The sequence below is a fragment of the Musca vetustissima genome, unplaced genomic scaffold (assembly GCF_032173495.1).
Source record: "Musca vetustissima isolate MV318-11 ecotype Yass unplaced genomic scaffold, APGP_CSIRO_Mvet_v1 utg2483, whole genome shotgun sequence".
NCBI classification, from domain to species: domain Eukaryota; kingdom Metazoa; phylum Arthropoda; class Insecta; order Diptera; family Muscidae; genus Musca; species Musca vetustissima.
Window position 1 is genome coordinate 199,594 of NW_026886224.1, and position 15,498 is coordinate 215,091.

The following is a 15,498-nucleotide window of genomic DNA, read 5'->3' on the forward strand; positions in this document are numbered from 1 at the left end:
AATTGATGTAATATTTGAAATTTGCATTGCAAACAAACAATAAATGAATGTTTAAAAAAACCATCACGATACGACGGAGGGGAGTATGGTGGGGTGGTTGGTTCATCTTCATCATCTACATTTTCAGTTTTTTAGGTTAATATATTTCTTTTGAAATAGTAACCTATTTATAACTAACGCCATCATTGTGGTAATATGTCTGTACAGTTGTTTGTAATACGCCAAAGGAAATCAGATTATCTTCACTACGGGGAAGACCACAGGTACATTTTTTCGTATAGAAAACAATTCTCGGGCCACAGGTCCAACTTTTTTCGTATAGAAAAATTTCTCTGGACCACAGGTCCAAGTTATTCGTATAGAAAAAAAAATCTCAGGACCAAAGGTAAATTTTTTGCGTATAGAAAAAAATTCTCAGAACCACAGGTCCAATTTTTTTTTTGTATAGAAAAAATTCTCAGGACCACAGGTGCATTTTTTCGTATAGAAGAAATTCTCAGGACAACATGTCAATTTTTTTCATATAGAAAAAAAATTCTCAGAACCTTACTTATTTAGCTGGCTTATGATAGAACGGTTGTTCCATAAGCCGAGCTTAAAAAAGATTTCCAGGCGCGTCGGTTTTGTGCGCATTTCATTCAATTTGAAATACCATTTTCGGAGATGTTTTCTTCTACTTGATCTTTCCATAGGATTCGTGGCCGCCTTCCCCTTCTGCATGATCCATCAGTTGGTTCACTTTGAGCTGGGGTATCTTCATCCATTCTCACAACATAACCTAGGCAAATTAGTCGCTGCAGCTCCATACGTCTAATAACGCCGATGTCCGAGAATAGATGGTATAGCTCATCGGCCTATAGATCTTCCGGAGAATTTTTCTCTTAAACACTCCGAGAGCTGCCTCATCTGCTTGCGCAAGTACCCATGCTTCAGATCCATACAACAGCACGGATAGTATCAGCGTCTTGTAGAGTGTGAGTTCGGTCTGACGGGAGGTGGCCTTGTTTATGAATTGCTTACTCAGACCATAGTAGCATCTCTTGGCCAACACTATTCTCCCCCGGATTTGAAAGCTGATGTTATTAATTTTGTTTATGGCGGTACCAAGGTATATAAAGTCGTTCACTACCTCGAAGCTGTAGTTTTAAAGTTCTTTGGGTATGCATTCCTCTAGCCAAATTGTACAACTGAGCTGGAAAACATTCTCAGGACCACAGGTTAATTTTTTTATTGAGAAAAACATTCTCAGGACGACAGGTCCAATTTTTTTTAGCTTCCATATATTCAAATCTTTCAAAAAAGTGTTTTCAGAGTTCAGCTTTAAAGTTAGGTGGCTATACTAATACCATTTATCAGTTAGTAGCCAACCAAATAATCCATTTTTTTTGGTTTAATACAAAACCACATATAATTACTAAATCCATAATAATTATTTGAGGTTACAAACGTTCAATTGAGTTTATACTTGTTGGAATTGGTTATGCTGCTGCGACTACGTGGTGCACGTATGCCGTCGTCGTATAGTATTACATTTATACGACGATTGTCGCAGCAGACTCATCATCATCATCATGCACTGGTTTTTAATTTATGGGCCAATTGCGTGCCAATCAATGAATGACACACAGTAAAAGTAAAAACAAAAATACGATTTATATTGTTTGGAAGAATATCAAATTCAAAATCAGACAGATATATGAAGACTAAGAAGAAGATACAGACAACATGAACCTGTTGGGTATAAAGTTAAAATAATATAAAGTTGTGATTTGAGAACATTATATAGGTATCATCATATAGAGGTCATGTCAAAACATGGATGGAAGTTCTTCCGACTCCAAGATTTCCAGAATCTAGATCTTTCAAAATGCATAGAATGAGGCAGGAACTTATTATAGAAGCTATGCCAATACCGGTACCTATATACAAAATGGCAAATAATATAATTTTCGGTTCGAATATACGTAATATAATACTATATATAATACTATATTTCAAAGGTCCAGTTTTTTTTTGTATAAAAAATTCACAGAACCACCATAGGCCAATTTTTTCTTATAGACCAAAACTCTCAGGACCTCGGGTCCAATTTTTTCTTATAGACAAAAATTCTCAGGACCTCGGGTCCAATTTTTTTCGCATAGAAAAAAATTCTCAGAACCAAGGCTCCAATTTTTTGGCATAGGAAAAAATTCTCAGGACCATAGGTCAAATTTTTGGTATAGAAAAAAATTCTCACGACCACAGCTTCAATTTCCATTCCCTTTCCAATTTTTTTGGTATAGAACAAATTTCTCTGGAACACAGGTACAAAGAAATTTTTAGGACCACGAGACTTCTGGACACATTTCACAACGGAATTTGGCTGTTATTTGATATTTTGGGTTCTATGTTTCTCAATATAAAGAAATGGAGCAACATATTGTAAATGGACATATTGTCAATATAGGTCCGATTGAGATAAAATTTTGCTCAGGGTACTGAATCAGGTCCAGATTGATGTATGAGAAGTTTTGTTGAAATCCGTTCAGATTTAGATATATATCCTATATATTGTTTCGTCCGATTTTATGTAAATGGTGCACCAAACTCCCAATATTTGTCCGATTGAGACAACGTTTTGCAAAGAGTACTGAAATAGGTCTACATTAATGTATGCAAAGTCTTGTTGAACTCGGTTCAGATTTATGTATACCTCCCATATATATTTTCGTCCCATTTGCATGAAATTTGGCACAGCGTAATGAATTAGGTCTAGAGTGATGTGTGTTAAGTTTCCTGAAAATCGGCTCAGATTTAGTTATAGCTCCCATATATATTTTCGTCCGATTTAAAGTAAATGGTGTACCAAAGTCGATTTGCACGAAATTTGGCATTACGTACTGTATTGAGCCTAGAATGATGTCAGCCAAGTTTCGTGAAAATCGGTCCAGATTTTGATAAGGCACCCTTATCAATTATCAATTGATTTTAAGTAAATTATGAACTCAACATGTGGCCGATATGCATAAAACATACGGAAATTAGTATAGCCTAACCTGTGACAATTTTCGATGAAATTGGTTTAGATTTCTATAAAGCTTTTATATATATTTTCGTCCGATTTTAAGTAAATGGTGCACCAAACTCCTCATGTTTATCAGATATTTATCCAAATAATCAACGGGTGTCCGATTTGTATTTGCCTTAAATTGATTTATATAATTTTGTCCCATTGTAAGAAGCCAGCTCCGTTTGACTTTACTACTTTCCTTACTTTTTTTTTTAATTTTTCGAAAATCTGCTTTAAAAGTGTCTGTAATTTACTATTCCTTATGGCCTATGGCTTGCAAAATATCCTTAAAAAATATAGGCGATATACATAGGTCTACTTCTTTGCTATGTTCCTTATATAAAGATCCCATAATACTTTGGGCCGGTTGTACTTAAAAGGACCTAAAGAACATCCATAATAGGTGTTTTACTTATAAATGTAATGTATAAAGTTTTCTTCCTTTACTGGACATGAGATGAGATTGTTATTACTATATATATATAATCATATATAAAATATTCCATATGTCTATTCCTAGACATTTACAAATCATATGACAACAACTATATATTTTTATCATCTTTCATTTTTCAACACATTCCACAAATGATTTAAAAACAAACAAAAATAAAAGGGCAAGCAAGAAAATAAAATCTGAATCAGTACATTTCTTTGTATTACTAACAACAGCAAAACAATGAAATAAAAATAAATTAATTGCTTAAGTTTTATTTATTTTTTGTCATGATTTGTTTTGTTGCTGCTGATAGTTTCGTTACTTGTTTTCTGGTGTGCAAGAAGAAGTGAGGAAGATGAAAAAAAACTACAAAAAATTATGAAATATTTTCATATAATGTTTTTTATTATTATTGTCCATAGTGTTTACATTGCTGCGGCTGCTGCTGTCTCAGCCATTTAAAATTATCACCAAAGAACATTCACTGCATTCAACAATCAATTCACCATCATCATCGTCGTCGTTGTCGTGGTTGTTTTGTTCGTCACCACCACCACCATTGACACTGCCGCCGCCTTCTACTGTTGTTTCTTTTGTATCGGTTTTTACTCCTCCACCATCGGCAGGGGCTACGGCACCAGTACTTCTCGTACTACTAGTGTTGTTGGTGGTGGTGGCGGTGGTGTTATTGCCTTTACGGCAATATTGTTCGGCTGACTCATCAACAATATATTGACCGCCACAACGGCAATCATATGTATAAATGTAGGAGGAAGGCGGTGGCGGCAATTCATGGCAATCACTTTCCATTCCTTTGACAGCACCACCATCATCATCATGGTCGTCATCATCATCGTAATGTTGCTGTTCGACGAGTTCAATCTCCGTGTTGGGACACTTTTTCATTTCATGCAATTGTATGTGGGCATAGATATTGTTATGCGTATGAAATTTATTTAGCAAAAGTTCAGCATCGTAACGTTTACGCTTGATGGGGTCTTTAAGACAATTCCATGCTTCGGTAATGGCCACAAATTCTCCATCATTGGCGGCGGCTTGGCATTGCGGGTCAATTTCTAAATTTACTTTTGTTTTTGTTTTGCTTTCAACATCATCATTACATTGCTGCTGTTGTTGTTGCTGCAGCAATTTATCGGGATGACATTGTAAAATTAAATTTTTATAATTAATTTTTAATTCTTCCACGGTGGCTGAAGGTGTTGCATTTAAAATTTCATAGAAATTTCGTTTTGATGATGATGATGACATCCCGTCCGTCCCCCAAGCTCTTTGGTAGCGATCTGTAAGAGAGAGAAAATATAAAAAAGAATTGTTTTATGGAATTTTTTCTTAAAAAAATACTAAAAAAATTGTGACGGTACTTACATTATTAGTACATCATAAGAAGCAGAAGAAGATATATAATTTTTTTTCTTTTTTCGTAGTAAATAAATGAAATTCCAAGCTCATGATGATAGTGATGATGTTTCCCAATAATGTCGTGTATTTTATTTCGTTTCACTTTTGTATTTTAAAAAATTAAAGCAAGTTGTGGTGTACCACTCGCGCGTCATTCCTTTTTAATAAAAAAGAAGGTCGCAGCCACTCCTTGAAATCATTTTCCATGCTTAACACAGGCATGCATTGAAGATACATGATAAAGGATATAGGGAAGGAACAAATACTCGAAGTTATACGACCGGCCGTAAAGGATAAACAACAAAAATTTAATGGCAATGACTGTTATATGTAAATCTGGACCGATTTTCACGAAAGTTAGCATACATCATTCTAGGCTGAATACAGTAAGCTGAGCCAAATTTCGTGCAAATCGAAAGATATATAGGATTTTTGGTGCACCATTTACATTAAATCGGACGAAAATATATATGGGAGCTATATCTAAATCTAAACCGATTTTCACGAAATTTAGCATACATCATTCTAGGCTGAATACAGTAAGCTGTGCCAAATTTCGTGCAAATCGAAAGATATGTAGGGTCTTTGGTGCACCATTTACATTAAATCGAAAAAGTTGACCTTTTGTGGGGGTAGGAGGCACTAGAAGAAGTGAACCGATAAGTCCCATTTTCCAACAATATGCAGGTATGGTTAAATATTAGGTTGTTCAAAGGTTGTGTGGGAATCGGATGCTCTGTTCGCATGATATAAAGTGCATTTTCAGGACTATTTTCAGGCTATTTTCTGGTTGAGATGCCAGAATGAGTGGTCCGGTTTTCCCCATTTTCGCACTTAATATGAGTTTGAAAGAAATTTTACCACGTACACAACTTCGATCAAATAGGAAATTCCATTTGATTAATACTAGTAGATATATAAATATTGAAAATGTTGACCCTTTGTGGAGGAGGTATCAGAGGGAGAGAACCATGGGGTCCCATCTTTGGACTTGATTTACGTTTGATAAAGAAAATTAGGTTCTGTAAAATTTGGTTTAAATTGGATAGTCCGTTCACGTGATATTATAAAATTAATTTCCCGCAAAATGTTGACGATTTTTTGGTGGGGCAGGTACATGAAGCAATGGACCAATAGACAAATATAATGTTAGAAAAAATTATTACGATATGCAAAGTTTGAATGTTAACGGTTAACCCCTTCTAGAGCTATCGTGCGCATCTACCGGCCAGGCAGACAGAAGGACAAACATTTTTAAATCGACTCCAAACTGTCTGAAACGGATTTGGTTCAAAGGAGCATAGGGTCTATCAGGAGCATGGGTCGATATTTTGATTAGGCAAATTTTTTGCGTATTAAATGCGTATTTTTTGCGTATTACCCTCATTAGCTATAAGGCTGAGGTTAAAAATATTATCTGAAGATCCCAAATATATCAGTGGCTTGCGAGAACGAAATATAGAGATACTCATAGAGATATTTGTCGAACGTTACGTTAAAAAATATTCCTTATCTATTTGCAAAAAATATAATTTAAAAACAAGTGAGCGGAGCAGTACAGTCGGACGGGGCCGTCCATATGATACCCTACTAAATTTTCACGAAATTCTAACTTTCTGTGGTTCTATATTCTGAGCATTGACAATATTTTGCGATATTTGCACCCTCTTGACCAACTAGAGGTCAACAAATGTTACTAATATTCAGTACGTCTAATTACTTCTTGTCCAGATTCCCTTTACCGTGGGTTGTGTTGCGATGTTCGGCTTTCAATTGTTAACTGTAACTCCCATATCCCAGTACATAACGACAATATAATTGCTATCAATTTAAAGGTCAACCACTCCTCTTGCATATACTAACAATTTCTCAGGTCTATGGCCTTCAGGGGTAAATATATACGCCATAGAATACAAATTTTGTAATTTTCCCACACAAAAGACAGTTTCCATTTGACCCGCTATTTCTTTGTTTATTATTTGGCCCGATCCTCCTCTCCATGTAAAAATTCGCGATGTTTGAGCCATAATTGCGATCTCTGGAGCAATCAGAAAATCAGACAAAATTAAAATTGTTGGTCCATTTCTTTACGAAAACAATAGGGGTCTTCATTGGCCAGAGTCCATCCTACATGCAAAATACCGTGAAGATTGATCCATAACTGTAGCCTGTATCGTGTTTACAAATTTAATGGACAGACAGACGGACGGACACACATGTCTAGATAGACTCAGCAAGTCGAGATATGGCCATCGGTCTATATAAGGTGGGTCTAGGACCAATATTTTGCGGCGTTACAAACTCTTGGGGCTGCACAAGAGTATAATACCGTGACAACATAGTTGTGTAGGGTATAAAAAATCAAACTCGTTATTGAAAACTCCACCCAGACCGTCCCTTTGATTATTTAAATATCCTAGACATGCAAACATCCGCCACTGCTTTCCTTCATATTCCCATGATAAGACGAAATATTTGACCATTTAACCGATAAAGGCACACACACACCCCTACATAGGTGACTTACTAACGTCATCGGAATGGATAAGGTAGATCTATGGGAATTCGTAACATATGTCCAGCCAAGGACATTCCTTTACGAATATGTATGTATGTAGTTATATTTGTACATTACAAATAAATAATACAATAATACCAAATTGATTATGTACACAGGCGATTATTTATAGATTAAAGACAAAACACAACAACAACAGATGATAGAAAAGGAAATAAACGATAATTACTGAACATTTTCAAACAAATTTGGGACGTGAATAACAACAAATGGATAAAACGTAGAATGGAAAGAAAAACTAAAGACAAAAAAAAATATTTTGACCAACAAAAAATATTAATATATCAACACTGGCCACATAGACTTAAGGGGTGGGCTGGACACAGACATGACATAGCATGCGAACGACCGACCGGCCGATGGAAGTTAAAAAAATGGAAGAACGAAAAATAAACAAAAACCATATGTATGCATGCATGTGTGAGTTTAGAAAAAAAAATACGCAACAACAACACAAAGTAAAGATATGACAGCATAAACGACAAGAGACAACAATCAACGGACCGACCAGCCGACCGGTAGTAGTAACGGTATAAACCGCGCATAAGCAAAAGAAAGTTGTATTGACGAATAGAAAAATGAAAAAACAAATAGATTCCTTTTCCCTTTATAATGAATATCCCCCCAGCAGAAATACGCCAACACACAATTCCCAATAGTTTGTTTTGGGGGGTGCTGAAGACGAGGAGTTGTGGGAGGGTGGGTGTTACGATATGTTGTTAACTTCATTTCAAATGCAATGACCCAATTTTTGTTCACATGGAAATGCAGAGGATATTCAAGAAGGAGAAGAAGCAGAAAAACTAAAAGGAAATTAAGCGGCTTTCCAGTTTAACTTAATTTAACTCTTAACTTCCTCTCTTTTTCTTACACTTTTCTCTGATGTTAACACTAAAATGGAAAATTTGTTTTAAAATCTTTAAATTTTAAAATTAATTATAATACCTTTAACACAGATCGAGTTAATCTTATACAAGACGCCTCCCATTCCCCCAATATCTTTTTTGGATTGGCACCCCACACCCTTCGCTCACACACACACACCCTATGGGAAAGGTTTTTTGTTTGTTTAAATGCGTTGATGATGATTAATTTTTATGCAAATTCTTGCTTGCACACACACACACACGCTCTCACACACTCCTCACTCTCTGGACAATAAAGTCTCTTACAACAACACCAACAACAAAAGTGATTTACATTTGAAGATGAGATGAAAAGAAATAATGAAATAAAAAATCACACATTAATTAAAATTGACTTAATATGCTACTTTTAATATAAAAAAAATCAATTTGCTGATATGTATACACACACACGTAAGGTATATACGCTATCTTTTGCTGGTGCTGGCTCCATAAAGAGGGCAGCAGCAGCGGCAACAACAACTTACACTTACCTTTTTTGGAAAATAGATCAGTCAAGCGAACAAGAGCAAGCAGCAGCAAGAAGAATCTTTGTTGTAACTACAAGACGGCGACGACGACGTCGAAAAGGAAACACGATATCCACCAACAAAAACAAGAGCAATTGATGATGGTGGGGTGTTGAAATTTGACTTATGCTTATGGCAGTAATAATTAGTTGTTTTTTTTTTGTTTCTTTCAATCACTTATTTATCTCATACATAATTCATATGTATATATATATATATATCTCGTTGTTCTCACGCGATTTATTTTCTTTATCTTATAAATCTTTTTGGTTTTTTTATAAAATAAACACAGGCACACCACTTCCTTCGCACGAAAAAAAAATATTCACAATGCGAACAATTTTGTTCTGTTCACTTTCTGGTTCCGTTCGTTCCGAACTGTAATGACAAGCAGCGAGCAGCGGTTGTCACAGTTGTTGTAAAATGTACCAAAAATGGTATGCAACAGTGATGTTTAATGTGGGTATCATCGCAACACACTGAATGTGATGTTATCAATGCAGTGTGAATGCCTGCAAGAGAGGAGTGATAACACGTCACTCGTTGTTTTATGTGGTGTGGTAATGGGGCAAATTGATTAGAAATATGTTTTTATTTTAAGATTGAAAAAAAATTGAAGCACAAGCGTAGATTTTGCAAAAAAAAAAAATATATATATATATTAAAGGCTATAAAACATGCCAATTAGTAAACATTAGTACGAATTTCCAAAACAATCCTACAACCCAACAGTAACCCTAACTCCAAATTTCAGGATTCCAGCTGTATTGGTTCACCCAAAATTTAAATTGTACAAAATTTAGTACAAATTTGTACGTATTTCCAAAATGTCCTACAAAGACCAATCCTACACCCCAGCAGTGATCTTAACATCAAAATTCAAAATTCCAGGTATATCGGTTAACCCAAATCCAAATTTGGTACCATTTAGTACACACTAGTACGAATTTCCAAAACTTTCTACATAGCTCAATCCTACACCCTAACAATGATCCCCACTACAAATTTCCGGATCCCAACTTTATCAGTTCATCCAAAATTCAAATTGTACCAAATCTAGTACAATATAGTTCCAAAAAGTATGAATTTCCAAAACTGTATCCATACCCCAATCCTACACTCCAACAGTTTCCAAATTTCTAGGTTTCCAGCTCTATTGGTTCATCTAAAATTTAAATTGTACCATATTTAGTACCCAATAGTACGTATTTCCAAAACTTTCCACAAAGCCCAATCCTACAACCCATCGGTAATCCGAATGTCAAATTTCAATCAGTTCACTAAAATGCACATTTGGTACCATTTAGTACAAATTTCCAAAACTTCAGTTCACTCAAAATTTAAATTGCACAAAATTTAGTTCACATTAGTAGGAATTTCCAAAACTTCCTAAATAGCTTAATTCTACCCCAACAATGATCCCAACACCAAATTTCAAGATTCCAGCTCTATTGCTTCAACCAAATCCAAATTGTACCAATTATAGTACGATTTAGTACTTTTCGTACACATAAGTACAAAATTTCCAAAACTACGTACATAGTTTAATCCTACTCTCCGGCGATAATGTTAATTTTAGTGTTCAAGCTTCATTTCTACCTCCAATTAAACATTGTACCAAATATAGTACCATAGAGTACTTTCCGATTTCAAAACCACGTCCTTATATCGTCCCTACTTCTCAACCTTAATTTACATTCCAAATTTAATGTTTTAGCTCTATCCATTCACATGCTCCGAAATTGTACCAAATTTAGTACATTTTAGTACTTTTCGCATACTTATAGTACGCATGTCAAAAAAAATCCCTTTGCTATATATATTTTACACTCCATCAGTGACCCTCATTTAAAATTTAAGTGTTCTAAATCCATCGGTTCGCCAAATACAAATGATATCACATTAAGTGCTTTTCGTACCGTTTTAGTACGAATATCCATGCCTATTTTTCTAATATTTATTAGGAAAAATATTCATAAAAATCCATGCCAATAATTTTAATATTTCTTCAAAAAATATTCGTATACAACTTTTTATCGCCGCTTGAATAATTGCTTGCTTGATGTGTTACCCTGCCACCTTAAAACGACAATCCCATTATTTCGTATTTTATCATTCTACAGTATTCTAAACATTATTTGGATCGTTTTTTAATTGTGTTGGTGAGTGAGTTGAGCAAGCCTAATCGCCTCATTTGTTTTGATTCCCCGATTCGGTCCGATTTTCGATCTAACGACGACGGACCCAGAAGTTAGTTGTTTGGCATTACTTGACGTGATCGATTAAGATAATTTGTGATAATTAATAACAATTAACTGCCAGATAAAAAAAAAAAAAACAATATCATGTTCAAACAATCTGCCTTTGCAATTTGGCGCAAAGAACAGGAGAATAAAAAAATAATTTCATTAATCAAGGATTTGGATGTTAGTTTGGATGGTGGCATACCACTGGGTCAAATTACAGAGTTTTGTGGTAGTTCGGGTACGGGCAAGACACAATTATGGTAAGAAAATAGAAACTATAAAACTAAAATTTATTTTTAATAATTTGTATTTTTTCCAATTAGTTTACAATTGTGCATAAATGTTCAACTACCCCAAGCAGCTGGAGGTCTGGGCGGTAAAGCATTTTACATCGATACCAATCAGGGATTTTCACCATTCCGTTTAAAAGGTAAATGAAAAAAAATTAGAAATTCAGATGACAGCTACTAATGCAGATACAAGTTATCTATTGATAATGGAAAATATAACGGCGCCTAAAAGTATGCAATTATTTATTAGGCATTATGAATGTGATGCTGTTGATTGCTTTAGTTTGTAATTTTGACGTCAGGGGGAGATAATTAAAATCAATTTTTTTTAGAAATGCGAGTGTTAAAATAAATTGGACAGTTATTAAAGGAAATGACGCGGAATATAAAAAAAAAAACAATTTTTTGGAAAAGTAGATGTGAAAAAGAATTTTAAAATTTTGCCCAAATAGGCGCTAATTTTGTAAGAAAAAATTGAAAAAAAATATTGCCAAAATATAGACGGATCTTTTAGGAAAAAATGAAAAATATTTATAAAAAATATTTGAAAAAAATTGCTTTAATTTTTTTTTTTATAAAAAAAAGTTTAAAAAGTATTTACCTAAACTTTTCTAGAACAAACTTTGAAAAATAAATTTTTAGAAAATATTTAAAAGAATTATTACATGGATTTTTTAAGAAAAATATAATTTGGAAAAATATTGAATTTTGTTGTCAATTTCTAGAGGCTCTGAAAAAAGTATTTTTTATTTTTAAATTGTATTTGTTCCTTCCAGAAATCGCCGAACACATGGAGGCCCGCTGTCAACGTAATTCCACAAAATGCCACAACTTCAATCTTACAACAATTCTCAATAACATCACCTATGTTTATTGTAATAACTATTGCGCTTTAATGGCTAGCATTTTAAATTTACACAATCTACTGCAAGAGGAGCACGAGGAGATTCCCCTTAAACTAATGGTTATCGATTCGTATGCCTTTGTCCTAAGGCAATTGGATGATGTTGATTTACGGACTCGTGTCAATTATGAAATATTAACCGATTTACACAATCTGGCCATGAAATATGGAATAGCGGTGAATGAGAATTACATACTTTCTATAGGAATTTATTTTAAATCGGTTATTATTTTTTATTTTTTTTAGATTGTAATTACAAATGAACTGACCACACGCTGTCGTGATAATACAAATTGGTTTGTTTGCACAGCCCTGGGTGATACACATACACACAAGATAAATACACGCTTATTGTTGAGCAAGGATTCAAATGAGATGGAGGACTGTGCCGCCGATCAAAATTATCACATCGTTATGATTGAAAAATCGGTAGTGTGCAAACGAATGGCTTTTCGTTTTAAGGTATGAGAAAAACTATTTTTATTTTTAATATGAAATTATCTCATTGTCTTTTTATTTTGAAATTGCAGATAAAACCAAGTGGTATACACAGCATAACAACACGCCAGACATAATCAAACAAGGTAAACAAGATGCGTCATAATACGTCATTCTTTATTAACTATTTGACAATATACATTGCGTCACGTGACATATACAGAGATGCCTCAACCCAATACTCATTTCCCTTTTAACTTTGCAAATTCCATTTTTTAATCTCTCAGAATGAAAGATCAAACAAATGATTCAAATACTCTCAACCACAAACAGAAAACTCATACAAATCTCTTGATATGTGAGAAAATTATTTTTATTCTCAATATTTGTAGATTTCAAAAATTGTTTAACCGCACTCTACAATTAGTAATTATTTATTGTTGTTGTTTTTTCGCTTATAAATGATTCACTGTCGTCATAAATAGCCACAGCTTTAAGTCATGAGTCGGTTCTAGTTTTATTTATTTTTTTTTTTTAATTTCACCAGCAATATCTGACTCAATATAGTTCAGAATCATTTGCCTACTCTGAGAGCAAAATGTCAACGATTATTTGCTGAGATTTTCAATGGGTTTGGGTAGAACAGTTTATAACCCCGAGGTAAGGTTCAAATTTCAGACTGTATCAATGTTCGAAATTTGTCATAAATTTTCCATAGAAACCTTAATTCAGCTGGACTGCATTAAATATTTCCCACAGAAATCTCAGTCCTGCTGAATTGAATTTACTATTGGAGATCTAAATTGAAGATTTACCATAGAAACCTTAATTCAACTGGGCAGTATTGAAGATTTATTTAGCTGTGCTGAATTGAAAATTTTGCATAGAGAGCTGGGCTGAATTGAAGATTTCCCATAGAAACCTTAATTCAGCTGGGCTGAATTGAAGATTTCCCATAGAAACTTTAATTCAGCTTGGTTAATTTGCAGATTTCCAACAAAAAAATTACTTCAGCAGGACTGAATTGAAGATCTTCCATAGAAACCTTAATTCAGCTGGGCTGAATTGAAGATTTCCCAAAGAAACCTTAATTCAGCTGTGCTGAATTGAAGGTTTTGCATAGAAACCTTAATTCAGCTTGATTGAATTGAAGATTTTGCATAGAAACCTTAATTCAGCTGGGTTGATTTGAAGATTTTCCAATGGAATCCTTAATTCAGCTGGGCTGAATTGAATATTTTACATAGAAACCTTAATTCAGCTGGGCTGAATTGAAGATTTCCCATAGAAACCCTAATTCAGCTTGGTTGATTTGAAGATTTCCAATAAAAAAAATAATTCAGCAGGACTGAATTGAAGATTTCAAATAGAAACCTTAATTCAACTTGGCTGAATTGAAGATTTTCCACAGAAACCTTAATTCAGCTGGGCTGAATTGAAGATTTCCCATAAAAACCTTAATTCAGCTGGGCGGAATTGAAGATTTCCAATAGAAACCTTAATTTCGCTGGCTTGATTTGAAAGGATTCCAATAGAAATTGTATGAAATTGTCAATTCTGTCTATCTGCATCAGGATTTCCATATGAAATCTTCAATTCTACCTAGCCAAGCTGAATTAGGGTTTCTAGAGAAAATCTTCAATTTAGGCCCACTGAATTAGGTTTCTGGTAGGAAATCTACAATCATGCCCAGCTGAATTAGCTTTCCGGTAGGAAATCTTCGATTCTGCATAGCTGAATTACGATTTCTAAAGGAAGTCTTCAATTTAGCTGAATTAGGTTTTCATAGAAAATCTTCAATTAAGCTCGGCTAAAGTAAGGTTTTTTAGTAGGCAACCTACATTTTAGCCTTGCAATTCAGCCAGGCTGAATTGAAGTTTGCCTATGGAAAACTTAATTTAGCCAGGGTGAATTGAAGTTTACCTTTGGAAAACTTAATTCAGCCAGGCTGAATTGAAGTTTACCTGTGGAAACTTAATTCAGCCAGACTGAATTAAAGTTTATCTATAGAAAACTTAATTCAGCCAGGCTGAATTGAAGTTTGCCTATGGAAAACTTAATTCAGCCAGGCTGAATTGAAGTTTGCCTATGGAAAACTTAATTCAGCCAGGCTGAATTGAAGTTTGCCTATGGAAAACTTAATTCAGCCAGGCTGAATTGAAGTTTACCTATGGAAAACTTAATTCAGCCAGGCTGAATTGAAGTTTACCTATGGAAAACTTAATTCAGCCAGGCTGAATTGAAGTTTACCTATGGAAAACTTAATTCAGCCAGGCTGAATTGAAGTTTACCTATGGAAAACTTAATTCAGCCAGGCTGAATTGAAGTTTACCTATGGAAAACTTAATTCAGCCAGGCTGAATTGAAGTTTACCTAAGGAAAACTTAATTCAGCCAGGCTGAATTGAAGTTTACCTATGGAAAACTTAATTCAGCCAGGCTGAATTGAAGTTTACCTATGGAAAACTTAATTCAGCCAGGCTGAATTGAAGTTTATTCAGCCAGGCTGAAAAGTTTACCTATGGAAAACTTAATTCAGCCAGGCTGAATTGAAGTTTACCTATGGAAAACTTAATTCAGCCAGGCTGAATTGAAGTTTACCTATGGAAAACTTAATTCAGCCAGGCTGAATTGAAGTTTACCTAAGGAAAACTTAATTCAGCCAGGCTGAATTGAAGTTTACCTAAGGAAAACTTAA

The 15,498-nt window shown here is 34.3% G+C and overlaps 3 protein-coding genes across 3 annotated transcripts in view; 1 reads left to right on the forward strand and 2 right to left on the reverse strand.

Annotated features, from left to right (window-relative positions):
* LOC133333764 (transcription initiation factor TFIID subunit 7) overlaps positions 1 to 15,498 on the reverse strand; it is a 188,462-nt gene that overhangs the window by 59,307 nt on the left and 113,657 nt on the right. The gene's annotated exons all lie outside the window — the stretch shown is intronic.
* On the reverse strand, positions 3,942 to 4,760 carry LOC133333751 (DPH4 homolog). The gene has a single exon (XM_061542043.1). It carries the CDS (start codon positions 4,758 to 4,760, stop codon positions 3,942 to 3,944), a length of 819 nt encoding a protein of 272 aa, XP_061398027.1.
* LOC133333752 (DNA repair protein RAD51 homolog 3) lies at positions 11,269 to 12,938 on the forward strand. Its single transcript, XM_061542044.1, has 5 exons — positions 11,269 to 11,429; positions 11,493 to 11,599; positions 12,236 to 12,540; positions 12,610 to 12,825; positions 12,894 to 12,938. The coding sequence occupies exons 1-5, from the start codon at positions 11,269 to 11,271 to the stop codon at positions 12,936 to 12,938; spliced, it is 834 nt and encodes a 277-aa protein (XP_061398028.1).

Coding starts and splice junctions, on each gene's coding strand:
- LOC133333752 (XM_061542044.1), top strand. CDS start 11,269: ATGTTCAAACAATCTGCCTTTGCAATTTGGCGCAAAGAACAGGAGAAT. Junction 12,541..12,609: donor CCATGAAATATGGAATAGCG/GTGAATGAGAAT, acceptor TATTTTTTTTAG/ATTGTAATTACAAATGAACT. Junction 12,826..12,893: donor GAATGGCTTTTCGTTTTAAG/GTATGAGAAAAA, acceptor TTGAAATTGCAG/ATAAAACCAAGTGGTATACA.
- LOC133333751 (XM_061542043.1), bottom strand. CDS start 4,760: ATGTCATCATCATCATCAAAACGAAATTTCTATGAAATTTTAAATGCA.